The 15591-nt window shown below is 46.0% G+C and overlaps 1 protein-coding gene across 1 annotated transcript in view; it reads right to left on the bottom strand.

The window, feature by feature from the left end:
• mei-P26 (E3 ubiquitin-protein ligase meiotic P26) overlaps positions 1-15591 on the bottom strand; it is a 49252-nt gene that overhangs the window by 16711 nt on the left and 16950 nt on the right. Inside the window, exons 6-8 of the mRNA XM_050182968.3 lie at positions 14422-15163; positions 9133-9408; positions 7291-7372 (exon numbers count right to left, since the gene is read on the bottom strand). Coding sequence (XP_050038925.1) covers positions 7291-7372; positions 9133-9408; positions 14422-15163 — 1100 coding nt within the window. The remainder of the gene's footprint in view (positions 1-7290; positions 7373-9132; positions 9409-14421; positions 15164-15591) is intronic.

Here is a 15591-nt window from a genome sequence, read left to right as displayed (position 1 = left end):
CCCTACGCATATTTTCCAAGTTTCTACCGTCCTTACGAGACCGTTGTTGCGTTTAGCCTGCCGATTGTTGTGCGATCGGCCAGAATGCGCACAAAGAAACTCAATATGCTACATGCGTTCAGTGCACGGAAGCATTCTATGAAGCTCGCCTGCATGGCGAAGCTCGCCACTCGCCCGCGCACCGACGATGATCGCACCGATAGTTCCTGTGGGGCAGCTTCTGCTTCATCTACGCAGGAGCGTGGTTGCGTCGACGTTTCTTAGCAACGAGACTCCTGCTCCACCGGTGCAAGAATTTGTCGTGGCAAGTGCGCCTGGTGTCTTGTGCACATAGACATCGACATGACATCGACAGCAGCTTCCACATCCTCTTTTTCATCTGCCTCGGACAGTGCGATCGCTTCGTTCACTGTGCACTTGAAAACACGTTTCTCGACGTGTGAGGAGGAAGAGGCGGCGGATAAAAAAAATGTGCTACTGTGCAACAAGTGCTTGGAGCTATGTCAGCGACGGAGCGAAAATTTCAAGCAATGGAGCGCAATTTTGAAGCTGCCACTGCTAAAAGTGAAGCCGAAAAATTTCTCCATGTCCAAATGGGTGCCCTAGGCGACCTGCTATCCGGGACCCCGTGCCAGCAGTGTTTCACTACTGGAATGAATGTTCAAGGAGGCACCCAACTTGGTCTTGCAACAAAGCTTGAGCTATGTTTACATTGTGTAGTAGTTGCAAGCTTGTGGAGTTCTGCTAGTCAGGATGACTCAATGGCATTTGACGTGAATATAAGAGCCATTGTGGCACCAAAACAAATAGGGAAGGGACAAACAGCCCTCAATGACTTTTGGGCAGTGATGAACGTGTCCCATCGTGGCCTGCATCATAACACTTTTCAGAAGCACTTGGAGAAATTCAGGGAACCGCAGACACAGTGTATAGACAAGTTCTATGCAGAATCTGCTTCTGCTGTGAAAGCCACCTCCAAGGAAATGGATCCATATTTCAGCAGGGATATCACAGTAAACTTTGATGGAACATGGCACAAGCGTGGCCACACGTCCTATATTGGAGTTGGTGCAATAATTGAATACCATACGGGCCTCATCTTGGACGCCATTGCTTTATTGAACCAATGCCTTGGTTGCCAAGTAGGACCAAAGCCTGGAGACCCGGGCTACGCAAGCTGGCAGGAGGATCATGTGTGCTAGAAAAACACTGACTCTTAAGTCTGGGAAGATGGAACTTGAGGCAGCTGCCATCCTTTTCTCACGTTCGGTGCCAAAGCACAACCACCATTACATAACGCTCGTGTCTGACAGAGATAGTGCCACCTTCTCTGCCCTAGTGCAAGAAAATGTTTATGGATTGGTTTCCATTTCGAAAGAGGAATGCCTGAACCACGTCCAGAAGAGGATAGGGACAGCACTGCGCAACCTTGCGCAGAAAAGTGACAAGGCTTTATGAGGGAAAGGCAGGCTGACAAAGGCCCTCATTGACAAGCTGACCGACCATTATGGCTGGGCCCTACGGAACAATTCCAATGATGGGGCTGCAATGCAGCATACGACCACGTGACATCGACACACGAGGATCCTCACCATGACTTGTACCCTGAGGCTGCAGACTCGTGGTGTCGTCATAACGCCAGAAAGAGTTATGGCATGCCACTTCCAAAGCATTGGTACTACCTTCCAGGCTATGTTGCAGAAGCACTGCTACCTGTTTATGATCACCTCTCACAGGCTTCTCTTCTGCAACGCTGCCTGGGAGCAAAGACGCAGAATGCATCAGAATCACTCCATGCTGTGGTGGCCTGTGGAGACAGCACTGCATGAGGCAGTTTAAGATACAATGCTGGCTGCCACAGGGCCACCCAAGAGCTATGTTCATCAGAGGGGCTAACACCTGGCCCCCTGGCCATTATACGGGCAGCAGAGAAAGATTCTCTGCGCTTGAAAAAGGCCAAGAAGCGATTGCAAGAGAAGGTGGAAAGGCGGCAAAAGAAGAGAGTGCCTAAGGACATCTCCAGTTATGCTGCAGGGTGATTTTAGAGCTATATAGTCGGAACCCGCGATAACGAAATACCGCAACAACGAAATTCCCACGACAACGAAACATTTTCGTATCCCCGGCGAACGCCCATAGGATTCAATGCATTTCGTACCTCTCGGCAACGAAATGTAGCTGTACTGCAATCCTGCATCAACGAAATTTGCTAGAACGTAACTCCGCATATTGCGTAAGGCTAGCAGGCTCCAAAATGTGCTCAAATGCGATTGTTTTGCATTAAAATTGCGTAAAATACCACCACATTACACATGCGTGGGCGCCGCCATTTTTGTTCACCAGAACAACCAAGCACCGGAAGCGATCAGTGGGCTGGAAACACGTCATGGCCGCCATCTTGTTTGTTGATCGCCCGTTTGAAGCAGCACCATGAGCGGCACGCACGTTGCTACCGACATGTGACGACGGTGTTTGCGTGCCTTCCAGGCGAGATCGTTGTTCGAAACGCGCGTTCATTTTGCGTTCCCCGCGGTTGACGACTCGGCGAGGCCTAGTCCAATCGCGTGAGGCGAGACTGAACGCAAACTGGACGCGCGTTTCGAACAACAATCCCCGATCGCGGCAGTGCACTGCGTAATGTGCGCCTGGGTGGGAAAAATGCAGCAAAAACAAAGAAATCCACGTACCACCTACGTGGAATTGTTTATGGCGCTTGAGATGGCGGTCGCGGCATATGGAGTGTCACGCATGGGGCCATGATTGACCGATCGTCCGGGAATACGCATCCCTAGATTGCTGGTTTTGGTGCCACCCAACAGGCATCGTGTGCGGATTCTACGCCGGATGTAGATTTGCGCGAAAGGGCCATTATCTCGATCGTTTGCCTTCGCGTACACGAGATACGATCACTTTTGCGATCGGCATCGGCCGCGTCGGCGCCTACGGGCAACAGCGTGCGCTGGAGAAATGCTGCTGCATGCACTGTTGCTCTGCATCCGGTGCCGAGTTACGCAAAATCTCCGCAAGTGATCGCATCGCCGAAAGCAGTTGGCCGTAAATTCTGCGCTACGGCACTACTGCCACTGCTGGTCGACGCATGCGGCACACTTTGTACTGTCAACAATGCGGTTCTATATCCTCGAGCAAAGCTTGCACAGTAAGCTAACAGAATTTGGACAGTAAAGTTTTGTTCTGCGATGCATTACCTATCTGTGCTGTCTTTTTTCGCAACAAAATTCTCGCAACAGCGAATTTTTTCGCGTTTCCCGCCGATTTCGTTGTTGCGAGGTTCAACTGATGTGCTCAAAACTTTCAAAGCTCATTTTCGCAAAATGCCTTTTTTGGCTGGTGAGGCTGCTTGCTCCAGCCATCTTTCTGTAACCTCTCATCAGATTCCCATAAGATTCTTTTTTATTGTGTATCTGAATAAATTTTTGAGGGCAAAGCAAGCCCATTCTTTATATATATATATATATATATATATATATATATATATTGTGTCTGTGATTGGTCATATTTAATCAAAATTTGATTGATAAAATCTTAATCGCCAACACTTAAGGGGGGACGCGGGGATCAACTATGGAAAAACGACCCAAAAATCACTTTTTAGAAAGTTGCAGATTCCGAATCTCTCACCCCTTTTCTATAAGTTTTCCAAGTATTTCCGCTGAAAACGACTGCTAAGTACCATAAATAAATATATACACCAGGCAATACAGCGAAAATTTCGTCAAAATCTGTGGAAAAGTCGCAGTTTTCGAGCGCCCCTAGCTCCGGAACGGCAGTACGCGGCGCGGCCATGCTGGTACCGTTGAAAAGCGCGCCTCTTCGCCTTTTGACGCCCCTCTTTCATTTCCTGAGAGAGAGAAGAGCAAGCATAAAAACATAAAAAGTCTGAAGGTCGCGGAGCTGCTTGTTACGGCCACCGATTGGCTTGCTCCGTCACGTGCGTTCTATGAGCCGCCCCATTGGCCGGCTCTGGAAGCGAGCTGCTGCGGCGTCTGCTTCTCCCGTTTCTTCGCGCGCTGGCTGCTGCGCCTTTGTTTACGTGTTAGATATTCGAGGTACACCGCCGCTTCATCGCTTTATTCCGATTTGAGTTTTCTATTTCATTTGGTGGTTTCGAGCATGACTGGGCGGACGTGGACGACGAAATACGCGACCAAGCACCGCTTCAGCAGCCGCAAGCGCAAGCCGCCGAACATCCAAACGATAAGTAGTCCTAGCAGAGATGTGTCCGCGCGCTAGCTTGCAAGAGAGACTGTCGACGCATTGCCGGGCAGTTCGCAGGCTGTTGCAGCCTTGAGCTCCAATGGTGATGATACCGAACTAATAACGGCCGTTTCCGATGCTTCCGGGCCTGCGACGTCCCGTAAATACTCCGCGATGTACCCCGATTGTGCCACCGCCGTCACCGAGATGAACGACGAAAGTGCGGTCCAAGCGCGTGCGTCTGCCGGCCGTGAAAACGAACCGTGCATCAGCAACGGTCACACCATACAGTCGCATCTCGAGTCACAATTCATCTTGTCGGAGGTGTTGAATATGACCGCCGCCACTGTCCGCGCGTCACTTGGTTCTGTGCCGGCAACCGAACGGAAGATAGGGTTTACGGCGGGAGGAGCATGCTCGGTGGTGACGGACTCAAGCGAGTCGAGCGGCTAAGAAAGATGCCTTGAGCAAGACGAGGGCACAAAAAGCACATGAAAGCAAGCATAAAAGATCCAAGAAGCCAAGAGATCAACCTGACACCTGCACCTACAAGGCCGGTGGTTTCTACTCGAATAAACATGGCTCAAAACTTCGAACACCTTTTTCTCAAAACTTTTTTCTACCACCAAGGTCAACTTGCAAAGCCAATATCTCAGCCACTGTTATGAATATTTTTACACCGTTTGTTTTGTTACACTCATTGTGCACCACTGCACACAGTGACATGTTTTGTTTTCAAAATAGTAGCTTCAATAATTTGTTATCTTTTGTTTTCACAGTCGAGATTTTCATGCAACTGAAGTAGCTACCAAGGAATGAGAATATAAAAAAAATCTGCTAGGCTAAAAAAATTACAGGAATGTCACTGTGTGGAGGATACATATAGGAGTGCTATCAATGTTTGCTTGAACTCCTACCATCAATATACAGGTGTGCAGGCATTTTGCAAAAATGAAAGCAGAAAAATTTTGTAAACAAAAAAGTACTTCAGATATTGCAGCCATATTTTCACAGTTTTGTTTATGTGATGTTATTAACACCTGTGCAAAATTTCATCAAAATCGGCTGGTAAATAAAAAAGTTTGCTTTGATCCCCATGTCCCCCCTTAATTCGGTGGTCTGCTAAAAGTTTTCAGCAAGGAAATTTTAAAAAAGGGCTGTCTTGCCCTGAGGTATCTATCTGGGAATCATCATAGTGAATTTCACAATTGCAGCACCTTTTGAAAATTCTCCAGGTCTGGAATGAGAAAACCATGTGCACCATTCTGACATATTGCTGTAACTTGAGAACCAGTGAACATAACTGCATGAAATTTTGTAGTTCTACTAATACTTTTGCTACGAGTCTTTTCTGAAAATTTCACTAAGATATTTCAATAAACAAAAAAAAGATAGTATCCATTAGCTTTCACTATAATGGCCTTTCAGAATAGCGAACAATTTATCGCAGTCCCCTGAAGTTCGTTATATCGAGATTTCACTGTACTGTTCTTTCTCTCTTCTTTTTTTTTTTTTTCCATGTCATATTTGGCATGTTGCCCTTGTGCCAGTAAAATAAAAAGGTGTTATTGCTGCGTGTGAGCAAATACGGGTGTGCTAAAGTGCAAATTATGAGAAGCTACTTCAAGAACACAAGCAACAATATATATAAGAAGGGACTTTGCCAGAGACTCCTTGGTCAAATGTTACCACTGCGAAGAGACAAGAAGGCGCGGGAGCATACACATCTTGCTCGTCAAATTTAGTTGAAATAGTGGTCGATCAAGGGATTGCTTACTGGAAGAAAAAGGTCGATTTTATGCATAAATGTCCCTCCCTCCTATCTTTTCTTTTGCAATGTGATGCTAAAATTCACTTTTACCCACCTTTCATAATGACAGCTGTGCAATTTTTGTTCTTAGAGCCAAGTTATTCCACTTGGGACAGATAATCATATAGCCCCGGCTGCCCTTCAGACCATTCTAAACTTCCTTTATCTTCAGTGTGATACTTTGTGTAACTTTCAAATAGGTTTTTGCCAGTGCTTGCACTGAGGGGTTTTTCAGCTGTGCCACTACACTACACGCATTGTTCAAGGACAAAGGTACTGAAGTTTCTATGCATTTCTTAAGTGCTGGGTGGGTTACTTTTGCCCAAAATGTTCACAAATCCTTTGCCTTGCCATATTCCCTTGCAAGAATGTACTTGTTTTACTTTGTTTTGGACTACACTGAAAAAACAAAAACAAAAGGCAACTGAAAAGATGGGGCTTATGCTTAACCGCATTTGAAAACAGAAGCGGCACGTGTGGTCATACAAAGTTACCAAAGCATACCCAATAAGCGCTTCAGACTGTTTGCAATTTACTGTATTTCTGTGCATATTACATGCCCCTTAGTAACCTGCATTCCTAACTGCCGCCCTCAGAAAGGACGGAGGCATGCGTAAACCTGCGCAAATAACTGCATACAACATTCAAGCCCACACAACAACAGCCCCGCACCAATGTTGGGACAATGTGAACAAGAAAATCATCTTTAGTATGAAATCAAAGATCTCATGGAATTCTATCTGTTTGGAAAAGGCCATAGCAAATAAAACACAAGACTGTCCAAAGCCATAGCCCCCTCATTGTACAACCTATTTCACTTTGGACAGCATGTTTTATTTAACCGTTTCGTATGAACAGTGACTGCCACTTTCACTGCTGTTCTCTTGTGAAGCAAGGTGCAGCTCTAATGACGTGTGAAGCACATTTACATGCCAATTTCGCCTTCAATTCTGGCTTCATGGTAAGGCAAAATCTGCCGTCAGTTACAGCTTTAGGCACTGGGCTTTGCAATGCAGCCTAATGCAAACATTCTGTGTAACCTTTACAGCACATATTATTATTTTAAATTTTTGGTGAAGGTTATTTACACTAGAGAAAAAGATCTTCAACACATGCATGTTCCAATTCATCTGTTTATTTTCTTATCGCAGCCTCTACTTTAGCTGAATGAACAGTTAGGCTATCAAGAGACATTTCATCTAACAGCACTGTGTTTGCACACCAAGCATATAAAACAGAATGGGACGCACACAAGTGACAGGTACCTTATCTGCATCGTGTTCAACTTCGTACTGGCACTACGTGGAGGAGGCACGTATCCAGATTGCACAGACAGTGATGGAGACACTGTAAGGAGAGCACTCGTCAACAAGAAAATCCACAACGCTCACTTCCTGCTTAAGAAATTGCCCAAAAATGTAAACCCTCACGAGTCAATTTATTAGCAGTAGGACAACTCTGCATCAGTTTTCAAGAAATTCAGGTATTGCACCAACCATTAAGAAGTTTTATGGCCTCCCTTTCTTGCCTCCCCTAAAGCCGATAGTACTCAAGGTTAAGGTGGTGGCACGAGATGGCTGCAAAATTCTACAGCCATATTCTGATACATTCAAGAGCAAATGCACAATGATGCAGCTAAAACCATGAGGGAAAACAGGATTTGGCCAGGAAATGTCATGCTTACTAACAGATAGAATCTCAGATAAAGAACTCATTCACATGGCTACCACCTATTCTGTACCCTCATTGTGATGAGGGAATTATTGTGTCACGAGATTGGATAGAGCAGTATAAGAACTTGCTACAGAGCCACACTCTTCGTTGAATTATTTTTCAGGGTTTGCTAAAACTAGGTTATCCAAGTCTAGCTTCGACAAGTGAAGCAAAAGATGTTTCGCATATATATTCCTCAATTGATGAAACAAATTTACATTTAAGGATACTTAATGCCTATCACCATCACTGACAAGACGTCTTTATAGCTGTCTATGAATCATGAAATGTCGCACTTCGTGCAGTTCCCTGCATTCCAATATTTCACATACCTCAATCTGATTGCAATGTGCAGGCAGTTTCTGGACCCATTGTCATCAAAAAAAAAAAAAAGAGAAGTAACCTTGCATGTCAGGCTTATGTGAACAGATATTGAAACGAAACAGTAAAGAACCTCTGCATAAGCATTTCACTGATTGTTTTACATTTGCGCCTTTTCTATGTGGTCATTGTCGGCGAGGATGCGGGGAACTGAAAGGCGGAACTTTCAAGCTTTCGAGCGATACCAAGATGGCAGCACTCAGCGGTGGGAAATAGCTCAGTGAACTCCGGTGTTTCTGAGCGACATTGCAGTCGTTTCTCGCCGTCCGCGCTGAAAAAATAATTTTTTTCTGACACTTTGGGTGCATTATCGGGGCAAATCGTTTTGATAAAGTGTAGATTAGGCATTACAGATGCCGAAAGAAGTAGTTCCGAAAAATATACATTTTTTCTCTCTCGTGATTTTCAGTTTTAAGACCCGCGTCCCACCTTAAATTTTAGCTTTTCTCCCTGCACAGGTCCAGCGAAATACATCTGCCTAATGCACAAAAGGAGCTTGCTGCATGGTCATGATTACGGGAGAAGTAGGTAGCACTCAGGAATTTTGTGAATAGCTAGTTTTTCACAACCTGTGGCTGTGTCAGTGTCCTAGCACGAAAATAACACCACTGGCCTTATGTGCTGGTTGCCCGTTTTTAAGTGAAAGAGAGAGAGAGAGAGAAAAAAAAAAACTGCTGTGAAAATTACCTACACTCGCTCCAAACAGCAGCACGATTGAAGAAGGAATGCCAGTGTCAAAGAGGCCTTAAAGAGATGGCATGTGCAGTCGGGGACATCAAAGGAACCAGCAGTGCACTCAGGTTTGGGAATACCCATGGTAGTATAATGGTTGGCGCAATGCCAGATCAATTAAAAGATTTCCAGGAAAAACTTTTCCATCCCTCTTTGGGCCTAATTCGGAAATTGTAGACAGTGTACTGTAGATGATGAAGAAGCAATATTGCAGAGAGGCCATCACTGAAAATTTAACGAAATGGCTCACAGTACTGAACAGTGTGGCTAACAACACTGACCGAGACCGCTGCCAGCTGCCAGGATGGGCACCCTTTGCCCCAGTATAGAGCTGCCATTGACCAGGCTGTCCAGCATGGGTGAGCCTCGAGAAGAGGAGCGAGGGGACAGCGCTGAGCCGTTCAGCAGCGAGTCCAGCAGCTGCTGATGCGAGCCAAGGCTGCCGCTGCTGCTGCTGCTCGGCCGCCCAGAGGAGAGCAGAGGGGGAGGAGGAGAGGTCTGTGCGTTTGGCTCCAGAGTCAGCCCCGGCACTACTTGTCCATTCAACATGATTTGGCCTGCACAACATGGCAACAGACGCCCCAATACATTTTGCGTTAGTTTTTCCACCGTAGATCTGCTGAGAAAATAATGGGGAAAAGACAGCTACATGACAAATTGATTAGACACAATGATTAGCTTCATTAAGACAGCCACTACTACGAACGCTGCTTGTTCCAATATTTACCCTACATATTGCAAGAAATCCAACGTCAAAGGAAGGTGTGCCACAGTTGGTTAAGAACAGTAGATTTCAGTGTGTTTAGCTTTGGCAGTCAATACACTACCCAATATGACAGTCCCAATGTCAAGTTTTCTATCATGGCCTGTATACTGCAACAGTTCACTTTGGAATTGGTTTGCTCTGGCTGTTACGTCACACGGAGAAAGAGTGGAAGGTTGCGGCGCGAGGGAGACCAATCGACGAGCGCCGATCTGCCGTAAGTTCACGTCACTATTTTTGTTTGTACTTTGAGGACAATATAATAATTGAAGGATGTTGCTAGTTCGATAAAAAATATTGGTTTGCATTAAATACTTGCATGTTTATTTCTAGTAATAACTGTGGGTTTGCAACATATGCAGCTGCTTATGGTCTAATTTTACACTGTGTCGTTTCATTTTTTTGTCGCTAGATGTTGCTAGCCAAAGCTAGGCTCTAAAAGGGACACTAAAGTGCAAAATGATTTCTTCTGCACCAGTAAATTATTGTTCTACAACACCAAAAACACCACTCTTGCAACGATAAGACGTTTGGTAAGCCAGAAATAGCATAAGAACGAAATACGGGTGGCGACGCCTACTTGAGATCCCGCACCTGGGGGCTGCGACGTCTTGGATTTTGATGGCATCTTCTAGGGCCTACTAATTATATATAGCGATATAGATTGATTACATTGTGTTCTAAAGGAACCAAATATTAAACATGGCAAGTTTCGGAAACCTTTATTCAGCCAACGCGGCCCAAATGCGAAAACATACTTTGGAATCCCTGACGTCACGCTGACGTACCGGCGCTGGGGTTTCGGCATGAAATTCAAATACTAATACTTGGACCTTCATTTTCTCATCTAATAATCAAAATATTTTTTTGAAAGGACTGCCTGCAGGGTTCTCAAACAATGCTTCATTAGTCTAAACTGATGTATTGTATCGCTTTAGTGTCCCTTTAAGGACGGATAATTGTAATGGGAGCTTTGGCCACACATTCCACAACATTGTAAATCCTGCCGCAGTCAAGAGACCATTCCTCGACTGCAGCGCCTTCTCCTTCGCCATATGGAGAAGAATCTAACCCACCAATTTTCTTTGCCCACGATTGCAGTGCCCCTGGCGATGGCTGTGATGTCACTGAATGATGTTTACGACAACCCAATCACTTCCTTTATTCCAGACGCACTGCTGAAAACTACCCGTGGCAAAAAAATGCCGCGCATACAGCACTTTTGTTGCATTGTCAAGGTCACTAAATCTTTGTGGTCTGAAATATTCTTTTAGCTCATAGCAAAGCTATTGCACTGTGCCTTTCGGAAGCCTAAAATGCCTTCAAAACTCTTCCTCGCAAATGTCGAATGCGTTGCATCCCTGCCGTAGTCTTTCGCCAATGCTCACCAGAAACACATCCAAAGGAACTGCCACTGGCGTCTCACTGACCAGCGCAGGACTAACTGGAGGCCACGTTGCCATAGCAACCCTCGAGACCATGCTCATGAATGCATGTGACCTTCGAGCAATCTACTTCTCTACAACTTCGTTCACAGCAGACGATTAAACCACCTGCTTGTCGCCCATTTCGGGGCTCCTGCCGCCTGCCGCATTTCACCATATAGCAGATTCCCATACATGGCTGCTGTTGGCTAAAAGCCGACATCAGTCAAGAAGCATGAGCCATCGTCTGCTGAGGCTCGGCTACAAACAATGGATTGATTTTCCCTGAAGATTTGTCCACTGAACCCGACAGTCCACTATAGTCAGGTTAAAAGAATTGATAATCAACTTAAAGAGGAAAAAGGAGGGAGAGAGGACCCAATAAGGAAGACCAGACAGGATGAGCATGGTGCATGGCACTTGTCCTGTCTGGCGTACCTTGTTGTGTCCCCCTTTTTTTTTCTTTATTTTTTTTTGTGCTTTTAAGTCAAGTTTGAATTCTTACAAACTTGCCCAAATTTCAGTTCTCGTAACAGAATTGGTTGCATTGATAATACAGGTAGACCCAACTAAGTGAGAAGAATAATCTGTTACAATGTCGACTTCTATTAATTCAACCATGACGAACCCAATGAAATAAATCAAATTATGTGGCGAGGCAAATTAAACACGATGTAGAAAAAATTCCAAAATACACTGCTGATTCATTAGTTGTATTTACCCAATTCTAACACACCTCCGAATCAAAGACGCATCCACTTTCTATGCGTCCAAAGTAGTAATGTAGAAAGCACATTAAAGCTTCTAAACAAAGTACAAATCCAATACGCACTTAATTTTTTGTCATCACAAAATATTGCACAATGGTGGCTGGTTTCTTTAAGTCAGCTTCGCCACATGGTTTCTTTAGTTCGCTTTGCCACCATACATAAGCATCATGCGGCAAAGCATACGAACGTTATGAAGACGGTTTTGGTTTCGTGTCCACGTGCACCGAGCAGGCAATTTGTGGCCCAATTTTCTTTTAAAAAGAAAGGTACACGTTAAAAGTAATTACTGTAATCAAACATTGTCAGCGACAATTATTGCTTGAAAAATTTTCCAGGGTGGGCTGAGAATAGGTGTTTTCGACAATAGAACATACGCTCAAGGCATACACTGCCCCCAAGCTCTGCCGAGACAGCCACTGCCACTAAAGGGGCCGCTATTGTGTCATCATAGGGGTCGGGCATGTATGCGTTGACTGATCAAGTTTGAACTATCGGGTGAAGGCCAATTTCAGGATTGAAATGATGACAGCTTGAGCTCGTAGAAATGCACAGGCACCGGTCGGGACCTTCAGCCAAGATCGAATTAACCAGAGTAGAATTAATGTCAAGTCTACTGTATCCGAAATTATGTTCCATGCTGATCCGTTGTCGTGGGCTGTATGTACACACATCCTAAATGTAGACAAAGCAACCAAGTCACAGCAGGCAATGAAAACTGCCAGCTGAAAAAGTCTGCATGCTGTGAAATACACAAAGCCAACACCACTTGTTTTCCCTATCTGAAGCTGCATGGTGCTTACTGGTCCACCACAGCACCACTAGTCCAAGGCTACCAAGCCCAGACATTGTGTCAAGGTGGTGAGGACAAATGGCATTATGGCATTAAGGGGGGACGCGGCCCTTGAAAACCGAAAAATTGCGAAAAAGTCGATTTTTGAAAAACCAAATTTTTGGGTAGTATGTCTCATAAACTACCTGTTCCGTAATTATCAACACCTAATTCAACCGTAAAGAACTAAAAATAACGCTACTTTTGAGGCCACCGCGGCCCAAAAAACACGCGCAAATGCCGAAATCAAGTCAAACTTCGTGCGCGCGCCATTCCCGGCCCATGCGGCATGCTCGCGCCATCTTGGTGTCGTTTTGACCGTGGATTCTTTGTCTCTATTTTGCCGCATTGCAAAATGGCATCGTCGGAGCGGTTGAGGCGCTATTGGCGTTTTCCCGCGATGTGATGCGGAGCGCTGATTGGCCGGAGCAGCGCGTTCAAATCTCGCGGGCTAAAGCGCGCCTGCCATTGGCTGCTGCGCGGGCGCCGGCGGCTGCTCAAATCCCGAGGGCTAAAGTGCGCCTTCCATTGGCTGCTGCGCAGGCGTCGGCGGCTGCTCCCTTTGATGCCGCGCTCGCGTCGCCGTTGCCCCTTGCTCCGTCCGCCTCAACATGAGCTTGCGCGCTGCTCATCGCCTTGCGCTATCTTTTAGATTATTTGCTCAACTTTTTTTTTTTCGCTGGTTTTTCGCTGCACACGATGCCGGCAAAGCCCAAGACAGTGCAGATGTTCGGTGCACGGGAGCGCGATATGCGTCTTGTACGAGCATCGAACTTCCGGTCTCCCACAGCGAGTGCCGACTGCGTAGACGTTTTCAGCGGCGGAACTGTGCTTTCGGCTGTCGCCAGTCGAAAATCCAACACACTGAGTGTGGCTGGAGCCGCAAGAGCTAATTAGAAGCTCCGCAGGAGCTTTCTAATAAAAAAACACATGGGTTCAACTTTAAGGCCTGTTTTCTCAGAATGGATTTTTTCGCTAGTAGTGGTACTGGGGAAGGCGATATCTCAAGAACTGCTCTTCAGATTTGTATGCAGTTTTTTTTATCCTGTTCCTGAATGACTTTGCCAGGGGGTAACAGACTTCTTTTTTTGAAAGCTGGTGCAGTTAATTTATAATAAGCAATTCATTTTTGATGAATGTGGTCATTACTGGCTACATCAAATTCAAAGTTGTCTTAAAATTTTTTGGAGGAGAAATTAAAGAAAAGGGCTCTTTAGCCCCCTGGGATATCTATCAAGGGATCATCACAGTGAATTTCAGCTTCCTACGATGTCCTGGCATTTCTCCAGGCTCTTCCTCAGGCATATACATGAATCACCTAGTTAGACCTCAATAACTCTGGAACTAATACACATATCTTCATGAAACTTCGCAGTTCCTCATAGTTCGGTGGTGTCAACGTACCCTGAAAGTTTCATCTGTATATCTTAAAAAATAAGAAAGTTCGGTCTCCAGGGTAGCCTCCCCCCTTAACAGGAACCACTTGCATATGGTGAAAGCATAATGGAGAGCTTTAGGTTAGGGGACAGAAGCTGCACCCAAGTGTTGGGGGACACAAATGGCCCACAATGTAGCTGGCATCCCCTTCACCTAAAGCTCTCTAATAGATATAGCCCACACAAAAAAATTTCTATGTAACTTTTAAGCACTGACAGCTAAAGTGATTGTGCCAAATGGCAGATGCAGCCAAATTGCATGATAGGAAGAAAGAACAGTGGCCAGTACAGTTCTAAGCAGTGCTGTGTCAAGCCTTGTGAAAAACACCAAAAGAATTACAGGCACACCTGCATTGTTGAGTGACACCGATCCAAGCTTGGCGAGGGCAGTCAGGTTATTCAGTACATTCTGCTCTGCTGCTGACACGCTTAGTGATGGGTCCAGCAGCAGATCTGCCATTGTGACGGGACCATCAGGGGTTGTCTCTGGATCCTCGGGGCCTTCTGCCATGTTTGCGAGGCGTGCTAGGTTGTACTGTGCTGCTGCACTTGTCAGCAGGCCGACCTCCAGGGGCGCTCCTGCAGAAAGTGCTGCAAACGGATCTCCAGCTGCCGCTGCATCCTCTAACGACGACGCTCCAGAGTGATGGAGAGGTGGCGAAAGACTGCCCACACCCCCTGCGGCAGCTACAAGAGACGCGTTGGTGTGGATTGGGGACATGCTAGCACACCCAACAACCATGGATGTGCTATTGCTAGCACCGCCCCCAAGCGACGATGCTGCGGAATGCAGTGGAGACATGTTGCCTCCACCTATAGATGAGGAGGCAGAATGGATGGGTGAGGAAGAAGCATTGCCCCCAAGACAACCCACTGGAGAGGAGGAAGGTGTTGGTGATGCTGACAGAGTGGCCTGTTGTGCTGGTGGTGGCGGTGAAGGAACGGACACGGTCCGAGGTTGTCGCAACTGGCCGCAGAGAGAAGCCAGTGTCTTTTCAAAGTGATCAACGTTAAACTCGAACCTTATTTCGCCTGGTGCTTCCAGCTTTGGGGTGTCCGCAATAAGGCTCCTTAGGCGTGTGCTCACCACCTGGATAAAGAAAAGAGCGATGCTGCTGTCCACTTGCAAAAGATAAACCTGATGTGTAAATGTGTCTGAAACTGCCAGCTTTCAAAGGGCCAGGCGTCAATTCAGCAATATACAGCACTGCAACACTGCAATAGCTCATCAAAGACCTCAGCAAAAGCTCACTGCTCATCACTTCAATGACAGCCTTTATCACTTTCTGCATGCAATTTTGCTGATAGCAGCAGCTAAATCCTTGTTCACTGAGCTAAAGTTTCCATTAACCCCACTATTACGCTAACAAACTTTTTATTAAGGCAATGCAGTGCTTTCGGTATCATGCCCGCTTCGACAGACAAACAATTTTGATGGCGGAGGAGCTGAGAATTTCTGCTGCAGCTCGGTAGCTCGACGTCTGTGATCCATGGATGACGAGACCAGCGAGAGGCCCT

The sequence above is a fragment of the Dermacentor andersoni genome, chromosome 4, assembly GCF_023375885.2.
Source record: "Dermacentor andersoni chromosome 4, qqDerAnde1_hic_scaffold, whole genome shotgun sequence".
Taxonomy (NCBI): Eukaryota; Metazoa; Arthropoda; class Arachnida; order Ixodida; family Ixodidae; genus Dermacentor; species Dermacentor andersoni.
Note: the sequence above shows the minus strand (reverse complement) of the source record. Positions and strands in the feature narration are given on the sequence as shown.